At 51.8% G+C, this 23,223-nt stretch overlaps 1 protein-coding gene across 1 annotated transcript in view; it reads right to left on the reverse strand.

Annotated features, from left to right (window-relative positions):
* LOC308511124 (polyprenol dehydrogenase-like) overlaps window positions 1-23,223 on the reverse strand; it is a 36,734-nt gene that overhangs the window by 1,926 nt on the left and 11,585 nt on the right. The window contains exons 2-5 of the mRNA XM_081081126.1: window positions 20,435-20,542; window positions 18,110-18,178; window positions 5,083-5,184; window positions 2,715-2,922 (exon numbers count right to left, since the gene is read on the reverse strand). Of these exons, the coding sequence (XP_080937252.1) occupies window positions 2,715-2,922; window positions 5,083-5,184; window positions 18,110-18,178; window positions 20,435-20,542 (487 nt within the window). The remainder of the gene's footprint in view (window positions 1-2,714; window positions 2,923-5,082; window positions 5,185-18,109; window positions 18,179-20,434; window positions 20,543-23,223) is intronic.

Raw genomic sequence — 23,223 nt, forward strand, 5'->3', positions numbered from 1 at the left:
CGGTCGACCAGTCGCTATGACGTGCACTGACCACCAGAGGGCAGACAGTCGGCCGGTCGACCAGTCGCTGTGACGTGCACTGACCACCAGGGGGCAGACAGTCGGCCGGTCGACCAGTCGCTATGACGTGCACTGACCACCAGGGGCAGACAGTCGACGGGTCGACCAGTCGCTATGACGTGCACTGACCACCAGGGGCAGACAGTCGACGGGTCGACCAGTCGCTATGACGTGCACTGACCACCAGGGGTCAGACAGTTGACCGGTCGACCAGTCGCTGTGATGTGCACTGACCACCAGGGGGCAGACAGTCGACGGGTCGACCAGTCGCTGTGACGTGCACTGACCACCAGGGGGCAGACAGTCGACGGGTCGACCAGTCGCTATGACGTGCACTGACCACCAGGGGGCAGACAGTCGGCCGGTCGACCAGTCGCTATGACGTTCCCCCTCCCCATGTCCATTGCAACCGCCTGCTGCACTCCCAAGGGGAGTTTCCTGTCCTTTCAATTTTTTATTTTTAATACTAGAGGCTCGGGGCACGAAATCCGTGCACTTGGGGAGGGGATCCCTCAGCCTGGATGGCGAGAGGGTGCAGTCCAGGCCGAGGGACCCCACGGGTGCACGATGGGGGCCGGGGAGGGACCGCGGGAGGGCTCCAGGGCGTGTCTGGCCCGTCTCGCTCAGTCCCGATCGGCCGGACCCCAGCAGCAAGCTTACCTAGTGGTCGACTGTCTGCCCCTGGTGGTCAGTGCACGTCACAGCGACTGGTTGACCGATCGACTGTCTGCCCCCTGGTGGTCAGTGCACGTCATAGCGACTGGTCGACCCGTCGACTGTCTGCCCCCTGGTGGTCAGTGCACGTCATAGCGACTGGTCAACGGGCCGACTGTCTGCCCCCTGGTGGTCAGTGCACGTCACAGCGACTGGTCGACCCGTCGACTGTCTGCCCCCTGGTGGTCGGTGAACGTCATAGCGAGCGGTTGAGCGGCCTTAGCATATCATTAGCATATTACGCTTTGATTGGTTGAATGTCCGTCAGAACGACCAGACACTTAGCATGATCCGGCTTTTTTATTAATATAGGATTTTGTTATTGATTTTGGAGAGAGAGGAAGGGAGAGGAAGAGAGAGATAGAAACATCCATGAGGAGAGAGAATCATGGACCGGCCGCCTCTTGTCCGCCCCCTACTGGTTGGGGATCGAGCCCGCAACCCGAGCATGTGCCCTTGACTGGGAATCGAACCCTGACCTCCTGGTTCACAGGTCAATGCTCTAACCACTGAGCCACGCCGGCCAGGGCCTACGTGAATGAGTTATTAAACGATTCCTCCGTCCCATTTCCCGGGCTGTTGGATGACTGCCTAACAGCTTTCGGAAGACACCAGAGGCAAAGCACATTCTTCAGCCTCGCCACGTGCGCGATGATGGCGATTATTAGCGTGTTTGTCTGCAAGACTTTCCCCGAAGGCTGAACGGGCCGCTGTGGGCAATGAGCTTCGACGTGGGATTGGAAATCAGTTAACCAATGAGCAGATACCGTCGTTACAATTATCACCAGGCGACGGGATCGTCCAAAAATGGGTGGTGTGCCCTGGCTGGTGTGGCTCAGTGGTTAGAGCATCCGCCCCTGCCCCAAGGGGCCTTGGGGTCAAATTCCCCGTTGAGGGCCACATACCTGGGTTGCAGGTTCGATCCCTGCTCCCGGTTAGAGTGCACAGGGGGGCGGGGGGGGGGAGGCAACTGATTGATGTGTCTCACATCAATGATTCTCTCTCTCTCTCTCTCTCTCTCTCTCTCTCTCTCTCTCTCTCTCTCCTCCCCTCACTCTAAAAAGTTAACGGAGACCTAGCCAGTTTGGCTCAGTGGATAGAGCGTCGGCCTGCAGACTAAAGGGTCCCGGGTATGATTATGGTCAAGGGCACAGGCCCGGGTTGCGGGCTCCATCCCCAGTAGGGGGCGTGCAGAAGGCAGACGACCCATGATTCTCTCTCATCATGGATTTTTTCTCTCTCTCCCCCTCCCTCTCCCTTCCTCTCTGAAATCAATAAAAATATACTTAAAAAATAAACATAAACAGCCCTAGCTGGTGTGGCTCAGTGGATAGAGCGTCGGCCTACAGACTAAAGGGTCCCGGGTTCGAATCCAGGTCAGAGCACATGTCTCGGTTGCAGGCTCCAACCCCAGTAGGGGGCGAGCAGGAGGCAGCCGATCAGTGATTCTCTCTCATCATGGATGTTTCTCTCCCTCTCCTTCTCCCTTCTTCTATCTGAAATCAATAAAAAATATTTAAGCCCTGGCCAGTTTGGCTCAGTGGATAGAGCGTCAGCCTGTCGACCGAAGGGTCCCAGTCAAGGGCACAGGCCCGGGTTGCAGGCTCGACCCCCCAGTAGGGGGCATGCAGGAGGCAGCCGATCCATGGTTCCCTCTCATCATCAATATTTCTGTCTCTCTCTTGCTCTCCCTTCCTATCTGAAATCAATAAAAATATACTTAAAAAAATAAAAATGTCATGTATTGGGGAACATATCCGCCAGTGAGGATGAAGAAAAACAAAAAGAAAAAACAAATAAAAAGGTTGGTGACATGAACGACCGTCGATCTGCTCAGGACGGCGGAGCCCGGAGTGTCAGAGTGTCTGCAGGGCCAGGTGACCTTGAATTGCAGCATCGCTGTCAGGACGGATGGACGGGGGCCTGCCCCCTGCACCCACCTGCCCTGAAGGTCGTCCAGGGCCAGCTCCCCGACGTAGTGCGTCGCCGAGGACATGCTCACCACCCGGGCGCTGCGGCCGGGGCGCCCCGATTCCCTCAGGGTGTCCAGGAGCAGGTTGGTGAGCAGGAAGTGACCCAGGTAGTTCAGGCCGAAGTGCTCCTCAAACCCGTCTTCCGTCTGCCTCTGGGGGACCATCATCACGCCGGCTGGGGACACAGGGAATTGGGGGAGCGTGAGCTGAGATGGGGTGGGGAACGCCTGTCTGCTCTGGATCTGTGGACCTTCCACAGGAGACACCAGGATCCAGGCTTCCCTCGCTGCCCAGGGTTTATCCGGAAAGACGCCCGGAAGGACATCCGGTCTAATTAGCATTTTATGCTTTTATTATTACAGACTAGAGGCCCGGTGCACAAAAATTTGTGCACCTGGGGGGGGGGGTCCCCTCAGCCCGGCCTGTGCCCTCTCGCCATCTGGGAACCCTCGGGGGTGTCCACCTGCTGGCTTAGGCCTGTTCCCTGGGGGATTGGGCCTAAGCTGGCAGTCAGACATCCCTCTGGCAGCCCGGCAGCTCTCGGGGGATGTCCACCTGCTGGCTTAGGCCTGCTCCCCAGAGGATTGGGCCTAAACTGGCAGTCAGACATCCCTCTGGCAGCCCGGGAGCCCTTGGGGGATGTCCACTTGCTGGCTTAGGCCCGCTCCCTGGGGAATTGGGCCTAAGCTGGCAGTCAGACATCCCTCTGGCAGCCCGGGAGTCCTCGGGGGATGTCCACCTGCTGGCTTAGGCCTGCTCCCCAGAGGATTGGGCCTAAACTGGCAGTCAGACATCCCTCTGGCAGCCCGGCAGCCCTCGGGGGATGTCCACCTGCTGGCTTAGGTCCACTCCCTGGGGGATTGGGCCTAAGCTGTCAGTCAGACATCCCTCTGGCAGCCCGGCAGCCCTCGGGGGATGTCCACCTGCTGGCTTAGGCCTGCTCCCCGGGGGATTGGGCCTAAGCTGGCAATCAGACATCCCTCTGGCAGCCTGGGAGCCCTTGGGGGATGTCCACTTGCTGGCTTAGGCCCGCTCCCTGGGGGATTGGGCCTAAGCTGGCAGTCAGACATCCCTCTGGCAGCCTGGGAGTCCTCAGGATATGTCCACTTGCCAGTGGGGAGCAGGCCTAAGCTGCAATCGGACATTCTTAGCGCTCCTGAGGAGGCGGGAGAGGCTCCCACCACCACCGCTGTGCAGGCAGCCGTCAGCGTGGCTTGTGGCTGAGCAGAGCTCCCCCATGTGGGAGCGCACGGACCACCAGGGGGCAGCTCCTGCATTGAGCGTCTGCCCCCTGGTGGCCAGTGTGTGTCATAGTGACCAGTCATTCCCAGTCGTTCTGCCGTTAGGGTCAATTTGCATATTACCCTTTTATTATATAGGATGACTGGAGGCTCAGTGCATGGATTGGTGCACAGGTGGGGTCTCTCATCCTGGCCTGCGCCCTCTCGCAATCTGGGAACCCTCAGGGGATGTCAGAGAGCCGGTTTCGGCCCGATCCCCGCAGGCCAGGACAGCCCTCCCTGACTCTTCCCTCTGAGATTCATCAGTCTGTTCCTTGTTTCAATGCCTGTGCATTGAGCGTCTGCCCCCTGGTGGTCGGTGTGCATCATAGCTACTGGTTAGGCTTTTATATATATAGATTTTAAGATATTTTTATTGATTTCAGAGAGGAAGGGAGAAGGAGAGAGAGAGATAGAAACATCCATGATGAGAGCGAATTTTGGATCGCCTGCCTCCTGCCCGCCCCCTTCTGGGGATCGAGCCCACATCCCGGGCATGTGCCCTTGGCCGGAATTGAACCCAGGACCCTCCAGTCCGAGGGCTGATGCTCTATCCACTGAGCCACACCAGCCAGGGTGCTTATATTTTTGTATATTATTTTAAGAAAATGTTTAGCCCCGGCTGCTGCTGCTCAGTGGTTGAGCATCAACTTACGAACCAGAGGTTCAGGGTTCGATTCCAAGTCAGGGCACATACCCAGATTGTGGGCTTGATCCTCAGTAGGGGGCGTGCAGGAGGCAACCAATCCTTCTCTTTCTCTCTCTCTCTCTCTCTCTCTCTCTCTCTCTCTCTCTCTCTCTCATCCTTCCGCTCTGAAATCAATAAAAATATATTGTTAAAAATCCTATATAATAAAAGGCTAATATGCAAATAGTCCCCTCCACTAGGAGTTTGACTGGGAGTTCGACCAGGGGATGGAGCCAGTCAGCCAGCTGCCCACGGCCCCTCCCTGCTGCCAGCCCAGCCCCATCGGCCCTCCCTTGCACGAATTCGTGCACCGGGCCTCTCGTCAATAAAATAAAATAATCGACCTCTGGGATTGGTCAGAGCTCACCATTGTTGATCAGCACGTGGAGAGGCAATTTCTTCTCCTTGAACGTGAGGACGAATTCCCGGATGGAACGCATGGACGCCAGGTCGCAGTAGGAGAACTCCACTGAATAGACGAGAACGCCTGGTTATCTACCCAGCATCCCCAGGGGCCAGAGCAGTGGTTCTCAACCTTCCCAAGGCCGCGGCCCTTGAATGCAGCTCCCCATGCTGTGGGGACCCCCAACCATAACATTATTCTCGTGGCTACGTCATCACGGTCATGTGGCTGCTGTTAGGAATCGTCATGGAAACGTCTGATCTGCAGGATGGGTTTTCATGGTGACACATGGAACATCATGAAAGCTCAGTGATCGATCACAAAAACAATATGTGATTATAGATGTGTTTTCCGACGGTCTGAGGCGACCCCTGGGAAAGGGGCGTTCGACGCCCAAAGGGCCCGCGACCCACAGGTTGAGAACCACTGGGATAGAGTGACAACAATGTCACTCAATTGATTGGGGTCCTTATATGGGAAAGATATTGGGATGTAGGTCCCTTGATTGGGCTCCTTATATGACAAAGATGTTGGGGTGTGAGTCCCTCAATTAGGTCTTATATGGCAAAGACGAGATTTCACTCCATTGATTGGGTCTCTAATATGGCAAAGATATTGGGATGTCACTCAATTGATTGGGGTCCTTATATGGAAAGATATTGGGATGTCACTCAATTGATTGGGGACCTTATATGGGGAAGATATTGGAATGTCACTCAATTGATTGGGTCTCTTTTTTTTTAATATATTTTATTGATTTTTTACAGAGAGGAAGGGAGAGGGATAGAGAGTTAGAAACATCGATGAGAGAGAAACATCGATCAGCTCCCTCCTGCACGCCCCCCACTGGGGATGTGCCCGCAACCAAGGTCCATGCCCTTGACCGGGAATCGAACCCGGGACCCTTCAGTCCGCAGGCCGACGCTCTATCCACTGAGCCACACCGGGTAGGGCTGATTGGGTCTCTTATATGGCAAAGACGAGATTTCACTCCATTGATTGGGTCTCTAAGATGGCAGTGATATTGGGATGTCACTCAAATGACTGGCCCCTTATATGACAAAGATGTTGGGGTGTCAGTCCCTTCATTGGATTCTCTTTTAGGGCAAAGAGGGGGTGTCAGTATTTCACTGGCGTCCTCGTATGGCAAAGATTAAGAATCTGCCAATCACAGAATTTCTTCTATCACCAGGGAAGATTTCCCATTGATTTTTAGAGAGAGAGAGACAGAAACATTGATGGGAGAGAGACACCTCGATGGGCTGCCTTGTGCATGCGCCCCGACCAGGGCCCGGGCCGGGGAGGAGCCTGCAACCCGGGCACGTGCCCTTGACCAGGAATCGAACCCGGGACACTTCGGTCTGCGGGCTGACACGCTACCCACTGAGCCACACCGGCCGGGGCCCGGCAGATTTCTTTTTTTCCCTGACACATTCCTGCTCTGAGTCTTCACCGACTGACTCTCCCCCCGGAATCAGGGGCCGGATTTTCACAGAAGGACAGCGTGTCCACTCTGATATCTGCTCAGCCGACAGCCTGGCTAGATGGTCTGGGACTCCGTGGTCGGCCAACCGCGGCTCTCGAGCCACCGGCGGCTCTCTGGCCCCCTTGAGTGTGGCTCTTCCTAAGCCTTAGGAGTGCCCTCATTCAGTGAATCACAACGTACCTGCCTATAGAGTTTACGCTTAAAATATTGGGGGCCAATCAATTGAGTGACATCCCAATATCGTTCCATATAAGGACCCCAATGAATCGAGTGACATCCCAATATCTTTCCATATAAGGACCCCAATCAATTGAGTGACAGCCCAATATCTTTCCATATAAGGACCCCAATCAATTGAGTGACATCCCAATATTTTCCCATATAAGGACCCCAATCAATCGAGTGACTTCCCAATATCTTCCCATAAAAAACCCCAATCAATTGAGTGACATGCCAATATAAGGACCCCAATCAATCGAGTGACATCCCAATATCTTCCCATATAAGGACCCCAATCAATTGAGTGACATCCTAATATCTTCCCATATAAGGACCCCAATCAATTGAGCGACAGCCCAATATCTTTCCATACAAGGACCCCATCAATTGATTGACATCCCAATATCTTTCCATATAAGGACCCCAATCAATTGAGCGACATCCCAATATCTTTCCATATAAGGACCCCAATCAATTGAGTGACATCCCAATATCTTTCGAAATCTCAAAAGAGATTTTCATCGTCGTCCTGTTGATATTTGGCTCTGTTGACTAATGGGTTTTCAGACTCTGGGTCATGATTTGGGCTCTGTGTGTGTGTGTGGGGGGACATTCCCCAAGGGACTCAAGGTGCCTGTGACTCACTGAAACAAGCAGCTGTGACTGTTCTTCTCCATCCTGCCTCGTCCTGGGATGCCCCCCTCTGCCTCCCTCCTGGCTCAGGGCTGTGTCCCCCGTCCTGTTCTGTCTGGAATGCAATCGCCCTGTCGCTCAGAGAGGTTTAATCTGCAGGAGGCGCCTCGCTGAGTCACCCTCGGCCTCTCCCTGTGGGTTTTCTCGACCAGGAGCATGTGATGATGGCGCATAACACCTGCTCACGATATGGCCTACATCTGGGATCCCGTTTACCGGGCAACGGAGATGAATTGGCTTTGAGCAAAGAAACCCAGGGAGAGAGAGAGAGAGAGAGAGAGAGAGAGAGAGAGAGAGAGAGAGAGAAGAAATCAGGAAATTCATTCTCTTCCACTTTTGTATGCATTTTGTCTCAAGAGCCTGGTGTCTGTGTGTCTGTGTCTGTGTGTGTGTGTGTGTGTGTGTGTGTGTGTGTGTCTTCTCTTTGTGTAGCTGAATTAATTTTTAAAAAATATATATAACCCTAACTGGTGTGGCTCAGTGGATAGAGCATCGGCCTGAGGACTCAAGGATCCCGGGTTCGATTCCGGTCAAGGGCATGGACCTTGGTTGCAGACATACCCAGTGGGGAGGCGTGCAGGAGGCAGCTGATCGATGTTTCTCTCTCATCGATGTTTCTAACTCTCTATCCCTCTCACTTCCTCTCTGTAAGAAATCAGTAAAACATATTTAAAAAATATATATATATATATATTTTTAATCATTTCAGAGAGAAGAAGGGAGAGGGAGAGAGAGAGAGAGAATCATGGACCGGCTGCCTCCTGCACGCCCCCCACACTGGGGATCGAGCCTGCAACCCGGGCCTGTGCCCTTGACCAGGAATTGAACCCGGGACCTCCTGGTTCCTAGGTCGACGCTCAACCTCTGAGCCAGGCCGGCCTGGCCGTACCCTATTCTTCGTCCACCCAACAGGGAACTTCAAACACACCCCTTCTCGGATCCCCCCGGCCCCGAATGCTGATAGGAAAGTGTTGGGCAATAATTGGTCTTCCACAGAGAAATATAAGGTGTCCCAGAATTCACCCAAGATTTGAATTCTGCGTGAGCATTAACAGCAACAACAACAACAAAAAATAAAAGCCTAATTTGACTCGGTTTATTGAATCAGATTCCAATATCTGTTGCCCTTTGATGTCAATCCCTTCAATTTGATAATCATTACCAGGTACCAATGATGGCCCAGGAGCAGGGACAAGGAAGACCAATGGAGACCGTGGCTTTGCGTCTGTGCCAGCTGAGCCGTGGAGGCCATGGACCTGATGTGCTATTCCATCCATAAACCCTAGACTGTGTCCTTTATGAATCAATAAAAAATTTACAATTTTTCATTATAAACCTGCATTTTCTATCAAAATGACTTCTTTCGTGAATTTTGGGACACCCTTTATATATATACACTATATACATATCCCATGTTCAAAGGCTGTAAAATTTCAACAAAAGAGTGTGTATGCGCCAGCAAAGCCGGAGAGGCCACGGACCCGATGTGCTATTCCATTCATAAACCCTAGACTGTGTCCTTTATGAATCAATAAAAAAATTACAATTTTTCTTATAAACCTGTGTTTTCTATCAAAATGACTTCTTGCGTGAATTTGGGGACACCCTTTACAACCGGCTCTTGGAACTAAGGAAATGGGTGGGTAGCTGCTCTCCCCAAGGACATCACGGGGGGAGTGAGTCAGAGAACATGACTCAGGGGCGAGAGGCTAAGGATTCACATAAGACTCCCAGGAGGGTGTCTCCGGGGCCAGGAGGGTGTCTTCGGGGCCAGGAGGGTGTCTCCGGGGCTAGGAGGGTGTCTCTGGGGCTAGGAGGGTGTCTCCGGGGCCAGGAGGGTGTCTCTGGGGCTAGGAGGGTGTCTCTGGGGCCAGGAGGGTGTCTCCGGGGCTAAGAGGGTGTCTCTGGGGCCAGGAGGGTGTCTCCGGGGCCAGGAGGGTGTCTCCAGGGCCAGGAGGGTGTCTCCGGGGCCATGAGCTGTCCATGGGGCTCCCACCGGCCGGCCGGTCAGAACAGCCGTCCCACCTGCGGTCTTGGCCCCGGAATGTTCCAGACACTCACCTGTCACCACGGGGGGAGCCTGTCTCGTCGGCCAGAGATTCTACACAACAGGCTCCACCTGGTTTGGTGAGAAATCACCTCCCATACGACGTACTGACCGATTTCAGGGGGCCTGGTGGGAGCTCATACAAGTTGGATCTCTTTGGGGTGAGAATCTGAAATTTAAAAAAAATTTAATAAAGCCCTAGCTGGTGTGGCTCAGTGGATAGAGCGTCGGCCTGTGGAATGAAGGGTCCCGGGTTCGAATTCCGGTCAAGGGCACATGCCCGGGTTGCGGGCTCAATCCCCAGTAGGGGGCGTGCAGGAGGCGGCCGATCCATGATTCTCTCTCATCATGGATGTTTCTCTCTCCCTCTCCTCCCTTCCTCTCTGAAATCAATAAAAATATTTTTTAAAAAAATCCTTTATAATAACAGGCTAATATGCAAATCGTCTCCTTGACCGGGAGTTCCACCAGGAGTTTGACCAGGCCTTCCCCAACCTGATCGGGGGTGGGGCCTGCTGGCAAATCATAGGAGTCCGCCCCCCAGACGCCCGCTAGATCGGCCCTAATCGGGGTGAGCAGGCTGGACACCACCTGTGCATGAATTCCTGCTCCAGGTCTCTAGTTTAAATATATTTTTATTGCTTTCAGAGAGGAAGGGAGAAGGAGAGAGAAATAGAAACATCAGTGATGAGAGAGAATCACGGACTGGCTGCCTCCTGCACGCCCCCTACTGGGGATGGAGCCCGCAACCAGGGCCTGTGCCCTTGACCGGGAATCGAACCCTGAACTGCTGGTTCATAGGTCAGGGCTCAACTGCTGAGTAATGCCGGCCGGGTTATCATGTCTTCTTGGCACAGTCTGTTTGGCTCCTACACGGAACAGAGCATCTATATATATAAAAGCCTAAGCCCATTCGACTGTATGATGAGTAGCTATGGCGCGCACTGACCACCAGGGGGCAGACGCTCTGGACAGTAGCTATGACGCGCACTGACCACCAGGGGGCAAACACTCCCGACTGGTAGCTATGACACACACTGACCACCAGGGGGCAGATGCTCCGACTGGTAGCTATGACACGCACTGACCACCAGGGGACAGACGCTCTGACTGGTAGCTATGACACACACTGACCACTAGGGGGCAGACGCTCTGACTGGTTGCTATGACACGCACTGACCACCAGGGGGCAGATGCTCCGACTGGTTGCTATGACACGCACTGACCACCAGGGGGCAGACACTCATTGCAGGAGCTGTGATAACTTGGCAGCTTTGTTTCTCGGGCGACGCACCCAGAACCACAGAGGAGGGAGCCTGATTCCGGGGTGCGTCACCCGAGACCCGCCCTCTCGCCATCCGGGACCCCTCAGTGGATGTCGGGGAGCCAGTTTCGGCCCGATCCCAGCAGCCAGGCCGAGGGACCCCACCGGTGCACGAATTCATGCACCAGGCCTCTCCTGATTCGATAATTACCAATGAGATGCTGAAGAAGTACTTTGATGAATTTAATGACAGGCCTTTGAAACGGAAGAGCCAGAAAATGCAAAAAAAAAAAAAAATCTAATGAAAAAAAAATACATAATGATGGAGCTATTCACCCGGGGGCAAGGCATTGAGACTTCCTTCCTTTCAGAAATTAATTACGGAGGGAGAGGCCTGTGGATTCAGAGCGTCTCCTTCTGCCTTCAATTAGGGCTTAATTTTCTCTCCCGGGAAAAAGCGCCCGTTCCATGATCCACGCTCTCGTGGTGACGCTGCCTCTAATCTCAGCTCAAAAAAAAAAAAAATGGATTCGTCTGGCTGGTGGGGCTCAACCCATGAGCGTCACCCCCTAAACCAGGAGGTCCCGGGTTCGATTCCCGGGTTGTGGGGCGAGACACACATGGATGGGTTGCCTCCTGCACACGCCCCGACCAGGGCCCCCGGGCCAGGGAGGAGCCTGCCACCGAGATACATGCCCTTGACCTGGAATCGAACCCGGGACCCTTCAGTCCGCAGGCCGACGCTCTAACCACTGAGCCACACCGGCCAGGGCTGTTTTTCTTTTTTTTTTTGGGGGGGGGGTGTGTGTGTGTGTTTCAAACAGCGGAGAGCATTGTGGCAGCCGGCTGTCAGCCCCAGTCATGTCGTCTAGAGTACATTGGCCGTGAAAGAGAGAGAGAGAAATAGATGGTTTTTATGGCCGACGCGGAAAGAAATGAGAACCAGGGGACGGCTAGTCCATGCCATCAGGGTCATTGGCTTCAAGGTTAGGAGGGAGCGTCGCCCATTGTCAACCTTCCGCGTGATGGTTCAGCTATTTCGGGCGAAAAAGAAAAAAAATAAGATTCTGGGCAAAAAATAAAAAATAAATAAATAAATAAAAATAAATAAATACAAACAGCCTGGCCGGCCTGGCTCAGGGGTTGAGCGTCGACCTGTGAACCAGGAGGTTACGGGTTCGATTCCCGGTCAAGGGCACAGGTCCGGGTTGCGGGCTCGATGCCCAGTAGGGGGCGTGCAGGAGGCGGCCGGTCCATGATTCTCTGTCATCATTCATGCTTCTCTCTCTCTCTCTCTCTCTCTCACTCTCTCTCTCTCTCCCCCATTCTCATTTCCTCTCTGAAATCCATAAAAACCTTTAAAAAAATTTTAAATATATTTTTATTGATTTCAGAGAGGAAGGGAGAGGGAGAGAGAGAGAAAAGTCCACGATGAGAGAGAATCATGCATCGGCTGCCTCCTGCACGCCCCCTGCTGGGGATTGAACCCGCAAACCAGGCATATGCCCTGGACCTGGAATCGAACCCAGGACCCTTCAGTCCGCAGGCCGACGCTCTATCCACTGAGCCACAGCAGCCAGGGCCATGAGAACATATTCAAAAAGAGAGAGACACAGTTGGAAACTGCAGGCCGATGGCCCAAGAGCAATGCCATCGCCCTGCATGTGACGGTGAGTCAGTGTCTGGAGCCTCAGAACAATCCCTTAGCCAGGACGAAGGGCAGGTCAGATGAGCCATCTTGGGTCTCTCACAGCGAGAGGCCGAACATCCGTGGAAAAAAATTTAAAAAAAACCTTATTGGACAGATGGGTTCTGATGGAGGGAAGAGAAAATACAGGGCAAAGAGGTCGGGACTCGAACCTGGGACCCTTCAAGTCTGCAGGCCGACGAGGAAGAGCTACCTAAACAGTCCTCCACGAGGGGGCGTGCAGGAGGCAGCCAGTCCCTGATTCTCTCTCATCGTGGATGTTTCTCTCTCTCTCTGTCTCTCTCTCTCTTTCTTTGTCTGAAATCAATAAAATAATAGAGGCCCGGTGCACGAAATTCATGCATGGGGTTGGGGTGGGGGCGTCCCCCAGCCCAGCCTGCACTGTCTGAATTCTGGGATCCCTCGGGGGATGTCCAACTGCTGGCAGTCGGACATCCCTCTCCCAATCTGGGAGCTCTGGCACCTAACCACTCACCTGACTGCCTGATTACCCCTGTCTCTGCCTGCCGGACTGATCGCCCCTAACCGCCCTCCCCTGCCGGCCTAATCGCCCCTAACTGCCCTCCCCTGCAGGCCTGATCGCCCCCAACTGCCCTCCCCTGCCGGCCTAATCGCCCCTAACTGCCCTCCCCTGCCGGCCTAATCGCCCCTAACTGCCCTCCCCTGCCGGCCTGATCGCCCCCAACTGCCCTCCCCTGCTGGCCTGATCGCCCCTAACTGCCCTCCCCTGCCGGCCTGATCGCCCCTAACTGCCCTCCCCTGCCGGCCTAATCGCCCCTAACTGCCCTCCCCTGCCGGCCTAATCGCCCCTAACTGCCCTCCCCTGCCGGCCTAATCGCCCCTAACTGCCCTCCCCTGCCGGCCTAATCGCCCCTAACTGCCCTCCCCTGCCGGCCTGATCGCCCCTAACTGCCCTCCCCTGCCGGCCTGATCGCCCCCAACTGCCCTCCCCTGCTGGCCTGATCACCCCCAACTGCTCTCCCCTGCTGGCCTGATCGCCCCCAACTGCCCTCCCCTGCTGGCCTGATCACCCCCAACTGCCCTCCCCTGCCTGCCTGATCGCCCCTAACTGCCCTCCCCTGCCGGCCTGATTGCCCCCAACTGCCCTCCCCTGCCGGCCTGATCACCCCTAACTGCCCTCCCCTGCCGGCCTGATCCCCCCTAACCGCCCTCCCCTGCCGGCCTGATCGCCCCCAACTGCCCTCCCCTGCCGGCCTGATCGCCCCTAACCGCCCTCCCCTGCCGGCCTGATCGCCCCTAACTGCCCTCCCCTGCAGGCCTGATCGCCCCCAACTGCCCTCCCCTGCCGGCCTAATCGCCCCTAACTGCCCTCCCCTGCCGGCCTAATCGCCCCTAACTGCCCTCCCCTGCCGGCCTAATCGCCCCTAACTGCCCTCCCCTGCCGGCCTGATCGCCCCCAACTGCCCTCCCCTGCTGGCCTGATCACCCCCAACTGCTCTCCCCTGCTGGCCTGATCGCCCCCAACTGCCCTCCCCTGCTGGCCTGATCACCCCCAACTGCCCTCCCCTGCCTGCCTGATCACCCCTAACTGCCCTCCCCTGCCGGCCTGATCCCCCCTAACCGCCCTCCCCTGCCGGCCTGATCGCCCCCAACTGCCCTCCCCTGCCGGCCTGATCGCCCCTAACCGCCCTCCCCTGCCGGCCTGATCGCCCCTAACTGCCCTCCCCTGCAGGCCTGATCACCCCTAACCGCCTCTGCCTGAGCCCCCACCACTGTGGCTTTGCCTGGAAGGACGCCCGGACGATGCCCGGTCTAATTAGCATATTACCCTGTTACTGGAATACATATTTAAAGGAAAATAGCAGCCCATTCCCCAGCGACATGTCTGCGAGTGTGGATTTTCTGTTACACCAACAACAGACGGGAAGAAGACGTCGACAAGAATCCTGCCGTCTTTTCTGCAAACACGCGTTTGCAAAACCGTAAGACAGGGCCATTTCTGTCCCTGAATGTTGGTGCTGAAATAAAATATAAATATATATGCTTTTTTTACGCCCTGGCTGGCATGGCTCAGTGGTTACAGCGTCGGCCACATATTGGAGGGTTGTGGGTTCCATGACTCTCTCTCTCTCCCTCCCTCCCTTCCTTCCACTCTCTCTAAAAATCTATGCAGTCCGCCTGGTGTGGCTCAGGGGTTGAGCGTCCACCTAGGAACCAGGAGGTCCCGGGTTCGATTCCCGGTCAAGGGCACAGGCCCGGGTTGTGGGCTTGATCCCCAGTGGGGGGCGTGCAGGAGGCGGCCGATCCATGATTCTCTCTCCTCGTGGATGTTTCTCTCTCTCCCTTCCTCTTTGAACTCCAGTAAAAATATATTTTAAAGAAAAAGCCAAAGAAATGAGGGGATTCTGGTTTGACGTCTGCATCCAGTCTGCCACCATCTGTTGTTTTTGCTGGAGAAAATCCAGCCTCAAAGAGACACGTCGCTCGCTGGAAAAACAGAACCAGGTTTTTCGTAGGATTTTTTTTTTTAGATGTTGGTGGATTTGGGGCGACACGGTCCCCCCAACACAGCGAGCAGTCACGTCCCAGCGTCTGCATGGTACCGTGGCCTGTGCGTCATGATCACTGAAGTTTTCTGATTCTAGTAAAATGAAAACCAGCCCTGGCCGGGTTGGCTCAGTGGCTAGAGCGCCGGCCTGCGGACTAACGGGTCCCGGGTTCGATTCCCGGTCAAGGGCATGGACCTGGGTGGCGGGTTCCATCCCCAACCAGTAGGGGGCGTGCAGGAGGCAGCCAATCAATGGATTCTCTCTCATCATGGATGTTTCTATCTCTCCCTCTCCCTTCCTCTCTCTGAAGTTAATAAAAACATATATATATATATATTTATATTTTTTAAAAATTATATTTTATTGATTTTTTACAGAGAGGAAGGGAGAGGGATAGAGAGTTAGAAACATCGATGAGAGAGAAACATCGATCAGCTGCCTCCTGCACGCCCCCCACTGGGGATGTGCCCGCAACCAAGGTCCATGCCCTTGACCGGGATCGAACCCGGGACCCTTCAGTCCGCAGGCCGACGCTCTATCCACTGAGCCACACCGGTCAGGGCAACATATATATCTTTTAAAGCCCTAGCCTGTATTGCTCAGTGGATAGAGTGTCGGCCGGCGGACTGAAGGGTCCCGGGTTCGATTCCCAGTCAAGGGCACAGGCCCGGGTTGGGGGCTTGATCTCCAGTCAGGGGCGTGCAGGAGGCGGCCGGTCCATGATTCTCTCTCATCATGGATGTTTCTCTCTCTCTCTCTCTCCCTCTCCCTTCCTCCCTGAAATCAATAAAAAAAATAGGTATTTTTATAAGGTGTGTACACATGGATTTTGGGACAACCTATATATGCTATGCAGACATGACAATGACAGTCAACGTAGGATAAGATATTGGGTTGAATCAAGATATCGGAAGCTTCTCTCCCTGCATTTTAAAATATTTTTCTTTTTTTTAAAATATATTTTTTATTGATTTCAGAGAGGAAGGGAGAGAGAAACATCCATGATGAGAGAGAATCATGGACCGTCCGCCTCCTGCGCGCCCCCGACTGGTTGGGGATGGAGCCCGCAACCCGGGCCTGTGCCCTTGGCTGGGAATCGAACCCATGACCTCCTGGTTCCTGGGTGGACGCCCAACCACTGAGCCACACCGGCCGGGCCTGGGTTATCTCTCCGTCCGATTCGCCCCACCCTCTGCCCCACTTTGCAGAGCGAGGGTTTGTGCTGAGTCAACCTTGGCCCCCGGAAGGCTGAGTCGGAGATTTTGGGAGAAGATGCTGGTGACCTAGTTCTGGTCCCAATGCGGTCACTTCAGGCTCTGCCTGGGGTTGGGCTCCCCATTGGGCAGAAGGGGGGTCGGGGACGGTCAGACAGGAAAGGAGAGAGAGAGAGAGAAACATCTATGATGGGCCTGTGCCCTTTGCCTGGGAATCGCACCCGGGACCTCCTGGTGCATCGGCCGACGCTAACCACTGAGCCACACCAGCCGGGCAGCGTTTGAATTTTTTGTTCTTTTTTTGGGTGTGGGGTTTGCTTTGTATGTTACTTTCTGATTCTGTGATACGTTAGCAAGACCACTGGCTGCAAATGTAAGAGAGTCAAGCACCCTGGCAAGAACGAAGGAAGAAAATATCAGCCCGTCCCCGTCCCCAGAAAGCAAACGCTGCCAAAGACAAGTCCCTAAATTTCATCCATCGCTTCCTGCAGCCAAACCTGAACCTCAACAGGCACAACGGAAGCCCCCAAGTCATTTAAACAACGCCTTCTAGAACATTTGTTAACCGCCTTCTAGAACATTCTACAATCACCTTCTAGAACACTTGTCAATCGCCTTCTAGAACATTCTACAACCGCCTTCTAGAACATTCATCAACCACCTTCTAGAACATTCTACAATCACCTTCTAGAACATTTGTCAACCACCTTCTAGAACATTCTACAATCACCTTCTAGAACATTTGTCAACCGCCTTCTAGAACATTCTACAACCACCTTCTAGAACATTTGTCAACCGCTTTCTAGAACATTCTACAATCACCTTCTAGAACATTCTACAACCACCTTCTAGAACATTCTCCAACCGCCTTCTAGAACGTTCTCCAACCGCCTTCTAGAACATTTTGTCAACCGCTTTCTAGAACATTCTACAATCACCTTCTAGAACATTCTACAACCACCTTCTAGAACATTCCCCAACTGCCTTCTAGAACATTCTCCAACCACCTTCTAGAACGTTCTCCAACTGCCTTCTAGAACGTTCTCCAACCTATATATGCTATATATAGGTTGTCTCTAAAATCAATAAAATAAAATTTTAATTTACCAATTTTAATCAATTTTGTTGCTTAATTTTTTAAAATTGAGGGCCTCTCATCGTCTTGCATTCATGTCCCTCACGCGCAGGCGCACCATCTCTCCCCATGGATACCGGCAGCGAATGTCCTAGCAGCCGATGGCCGCGCCCTTCGTCTGGGACTGACCTGCTGGGTGTGCGAAAGGGAATATATCTCGCTTGTGGAGAACGAGAAAAGCAGGTTTATTCGCGTGACGTTTATTCATTGACGTTGTTATTCAGCGTCTGGTTTGCTCATGTTCAAGGAAAATATATTCATTTTCATTAAAATGCTCTATTATTTTATGTTCACAACGACTCTTAATCTCAGCCCTTTGCCTTTAGCGGGTCTCCATCGGAATAAATCTACGTTTTCCGTGAAAACGAAAGCTTTCGTTTTTTTTCCACGTCAACCTGGCTTATCTGGCCCCGTGTTCGCCTTTGAGTTGGACGCGCAGGAGCTGGGGCCACTTAAAACTATTTAAACAGCCACAGATGAGCCCCCCCCAAAACCCCCAATCCCTTCCTGGGTAGGTGTGCGAGCGAGGGCGGGTGAATTATTCTTCAAACGATCTTATTTTGTGTGTTTTTAATTCATTTAGAGTTTGTAAAAAAAAAAAATCCCCCAAAGAATAGCGCATGAAGGAGAGACAGCGCCCCCTGCAGGCCGCGCCCGCCAGCCTGCCCGTCCTCTGGGGACAGGACGCAAGAGGGGCCATCGCCACCAGCCCTACCTTTCTGGTTCCCCGTCTCCTCTCTGATCCTCCTCGCGACCTCGCGGCCTTTCGCAGCGTCGTTCCCGGCTGATGGAGAAGAGAAGCAACAGTCACCGACCTCCTTTCATTTTATTCGTTCTATTACTTTATTATTTTAGGTTATTATTATTTCGTTGTATTTTTTTCACTTATTTTCTGTTATGTAATTTATTTATTTATTTTATTATCATTATTTTATTTTATTATTTTTTATTCTATTTTATTTTGCCGGCAGTGGCCGGCGGCCGGGGGCAAGGGAGACGCTCTGGGGGGGCAGCTGGCAGCGTCTAGGGACACTACCTGTGCATGAATTTTGTGCACTGGGCCTCTCTATCTCTCTCTCTCTCTCTCTCTCTCTCTCTCTCTCTCTCCCTCCTGCCCTTCCGTTCTATCTGAAATCGCAACGGGAATAAAAAAAATATCTTCTGGTGAAGATTAACAAAAAAGAAAAAAAAAATAAGAAGACTTTGACCCGAAACTAGAAGCCAAATCTGAACTGACATCTGATGGAGTTAAAGTATTGGTTAGAGCAGTGGTTCTTAACCTTCCTCAGGCCGTGACCCTTGAATGCAGCTCCTCATGCTGTGGGGACCCCCAACCATAAAATTATTTCCGTTGCTACTTCATCACTATATCTATATCATCTATATCTATATCTATATCTATATCTATATCTATATCTATATCTATCTATATCATCTATGTCTATATCTATATCTATATCATCTATATCTATATCTATATCTATCTATATCATCTATATCTATATCTATATCTATATCATCTATACCTATACCTATATCTATATCTATATCTATATCTATATCTATATATCTATATCAGTGGTTCTCAACCTTCCTAAGGCCGCGACCCTTGAATACAGCTCCCCATGCTGTGGGGACCCCCAACCATAACATTATTCTCGTGGCTACGTCATCACTATATCTATATCATCTATATGTATATCATCTATATCTATATCTATATCTATATCTATATCTATATCTATATCTATATCTATATCTATATCATCTATATCTATATCATCTATATCTATATCATCTATATCTATATCTATCTATATCTATATCTATATCTATATCATCTATATCTATATCATCTATATCTATATCTATATCTATATCATCTATATCTATATCTATATCTATATATATATCTATATCATCTATATCTATATCTATATCTATATCTATATCTATATCTATATCATCTATATCTATATCATCTATATCTATATCTATATATCTATATCTATATCTATATCTATATCTATATCTATATGTATATCTATATCTATATCATTGGTTCTCAACCTTCCTCAGGCCGTGACCCTTGAATGCAGCTCCCCATGCTGTGGGGACCCCCAACCATAACATTATTCTCGTGGCTACGTCATCGCTGTCATGTGGCTGCTGTTACGAATCGTCATGGAAACATCTGATCTGCAGGATGGATTTTCATGGTGACACATGGAACATCATGAAAGCTCAGTGATCAATCACAAAAACAGTATGTGATTATAGGTGTGTTTTCCGAGGGTCTGAGGCGACCCCTGGGAAAGGGGTGTTGGCCCCCAAAGGGGTGGCGACCCACAGGTTGAGAACTGCTGGGTTCGGGAGCCATTGCTACTCTCAGGCCGAAGGTGACTATTGCCACACAGACCGATAAAAATATCCATTATTGGCCCATACAAGGCGCAGACTCCTGGTTAAACGTTACATGGCTAGAGGCCCGGTGAACGAATTCGTGCTCAGGTGGGGTCTGGCTTGCCCGCCCAATCAGGGTGGAGGGGTCCGATCGGGGGTGGGACTGGCCATGGGGAGGGCCCGGGGTGGTTGGCTGGCCGGCCCCACCCCCTGTTCCAACTCCTGGTTGAACTCCTGGTCGAGGGGACAATGTGCATATTAGCTTTTTATTACATAGGATTATCTATTAAGAATGATTAAAAAAAAAACCCCTAGCCAGTGTGGCTCAGTGGATAGAGCGTCGGCCTGCAGACTGAAGGGTCCCGGGTTCGATTTCTGCCACTGGACTGGCCCCCTGTGTTGAGCAGGATTGAGTGTCTGCCCCCTGGTGGTCAGTGCACGTCATAGCGACTGGTCGACCAGCCGACAGTCTGCCCCCTGGTGGTCAGTGCACGTCACAGCAGGAAGTTGAGCAGCCTTAGCATGTCATTAGCATATTACGCTTTGATTGGTTGACCGGCCGACCGGCCGACCGGACACTTAGCCTATTAGACGTTTATTCTACAGGATGTGCGTGAGTCGGTGTCAAGGCCCTTACCTATGATCACGTGCATTTCAAGGAGCGCCAGGCGCCTGCAGGTCGCCAAGCCGATTCCCTCCGTGCCTCCCGTTACTATGGCAACGCGTCCGGGCTGCCGGGGGAAGACTGTGAAAGTGGAAGAAAGAAACAAAATGAAATAAGAGTGAGGTGGAAGGGTTGAGGACACGCCTGGGTCAGGATGCAGCCCCCCAGTGGGTATGGGATGCCAATGGCGGCCACAGTCCGTTACCTGGGGTCCTGATTGGACTCCCATTCCAACGCCACGGAATCGCAAACATCAAGAATCGTTGGTGCCTGGCCGGTGTGGCTCAGTGGTGAGCGTCCAACTAGGAACCAGGAGGTCCCGGGTTCGATTTCCAGTCAAGGGCACATGCCCGGGTTTGTGGACTCGATCCCCAACCAGTAGGGGGCGTGAAAGAGGCAGCCGATCCATGATTCTCTCTCATCATTAATATTTCTACCTCTGTCTCCCTTCTTCTCTGAAATCAATAATAATATATATATATTTTTTGCAATTATATTATTTGCCATTGGGGAGGCGTGACTATGATACCTTCCATGACTATGAGTGATTAGATCTGGCAGAAATATCCCTGATAATGTCTGATCCCGCCCGTACTTATGTCTTTGGGAGAATCTGCTAGAATTTGTCGCCAAAAAGATTCGCACAAAAGTCCGGAAAAATAAATGTATAGTGTTTATTGGCACGGGCGAGACTCCTGGGTACACCTTTGCAGGAAATATATACCTGGGCGTTCCAGAAACATGTATACACACTTTTTAAAATATATATATATTTTTTTTTATTTGAATTCAGACAGGAAGGGAGAGATAGAAACGTCCATGATGAGAGAGAATCATGGATCAGCCGCCTCCTGCACGCCCCCTACTGGCGGGTCGAGCCCGCAACCCGGGCATGTGTCCTTGACCGGGAATCGAACCCTATACTCCTGGTTCATAGCTCTATGCTCAACCACTGAGCCACGCCGGTGGAGCTGAAAATATATTAAAAAAAATATCCATTTGTAAAACTTTAGACAACAAAAACAAAATTATAAAAAAAAAAAATCAATGCACCCTTATTCATCATAGAAAGATCTTATCCTCTTACAGGGACTTAATACGGGCGTTATTCCAAAGAAAGCCAGCAAACATTGTTCCAACAATCACGTGGATGAACCTGAAGGTAATTGCACCAAGTGGAAAAAATACAAAATGAAAATAAAAAGCAAATTCGAAAGGGTTCCTTTGAGTAGGTCTCCATTTATAGGATATCGTGGGATGTGTTTTTTTGGTGTTTTTATTTTTTCCCCCCATTTTATAGGGCAATAGAGGCCCGGTGCACGAATTCGTGCACAGGTGGGAACCTCAGCCTGGCAGCAAGCTAACCTACTAGTTGGAGCATCTGCCCCCTGGTGGTCAGTGCACGTCATAGCGACTCGTCAGACGGTTGATTGCACCCTGGTGGTCAGTGCACGTCACAGCGAATGGTTGACCAGTCGACGGTCTGCCCCCTGGTGGTCAGTGCACATCACAGCGACTGGTCGACCCGTCGAGTGTCTGCCCCTGGTGGTCAGTGCACGTCATAGCGACTGGTCGACCCGTCGACTGTCTGCCCCTGGTGGTCAGTGCACGTCACAGCGACTGTCTGCCCCCTGGTGGTCAGTGCACGTCATAGCGACTTGTCAGAAGGTCGACTGCCCCCTGGTGGTCAGTGCACATCACAGCGACTGGTCGACCGTTTGACTGTCTGCCCCCTGGTGGTCAGTGCGCGTCATAGCAGGCGGTTGAGCAGTCTTAGCATCTCATTAGCATGTTACACTTTGATTGGTTGAACGGACGACGGGACACTTAGCCTATTAGGCTTTTGCTCTATAGGATTGTTGAAATGACACTGATGTTACACTCAGAGAGATAAGTGGTCAGGACGAGGGGGGATATGGGGGTACGGAGTGAGGCAAAAGGAAGTGGGCGGAGCTCCAATTTTGGGGGGGACAGCCTTGTTCTGTGTCCAGACCATAACGGGGAAATCTTAAGCCTCTGTGTTAGGACTAGGGTTCAGGGTTCCGGGTTAGGGCTAGAGTTAGGCTTAAAGTGTACGGTTTCGTGTTAGAATTTAGGTTAGGGTTTAGGGTTTTTTTTTTTTTTTTTTTTTTAATTAAATTTTTATTGTTCAGATTATTACATTTGTTCCTCTTTTTTCCCCCCATAACTCCCCTCCTCCCAGTTCCCGCCCCACCCTTCGCCCTCACTCCCCACCCACTGTCCTCATCCATAGGTGCACGATTTTTGTCCAGTCTCTTCCCGCATCTCCGACACCCCTTTCCCCCCCAAGAATAGTCAGTCCATTCCCTTTCTATGTCCCTGATTCTATTATAATCACCAGTTCATTCTGTTCATCGGATTATTTATTCACTTGATTCTTAGATTCACTTGTTGATAGATGCATATTTGTTGTTCATAATTTGTATCTTTACCTTTTTCTTCCTCTTCCTCTTCTTAAAGGATACCTTTCAGCATTTCATATAATCCTGATTTGGTGGTGATGAACTCCTTTAGCTTTTCCTTATCTGTGAAGCTCTTTATCTGACCTTCAATTCTGAATGATAGCTTTGCTGGATAAAGTAATCTTGGTTGTAGGCTCTTGGTATTCATCACTTTGAATATTTCTTGCCACTCCCTTCTGGCCTGCAAAGTTTCTGTTGAGAAATCAGCTGACAGTCGTATGGGTACTCCCTTGTAGGTAACTGAGTTTCTTTCTCTTGCTGTTTTTAAGATTCTCTCTT

The sequence above is a fragment of the Myotis nattereri genome, assembly GCF_964212035.1.
Source record: "Myotis nattereri genome assembly, chromosome: X".
Lineage (NCBI taxonomy): Eukaryota > Metazoa > Chordata > Mammalia > Chiroptera > Vespertilionidae > Myotis > Myotis nattereri.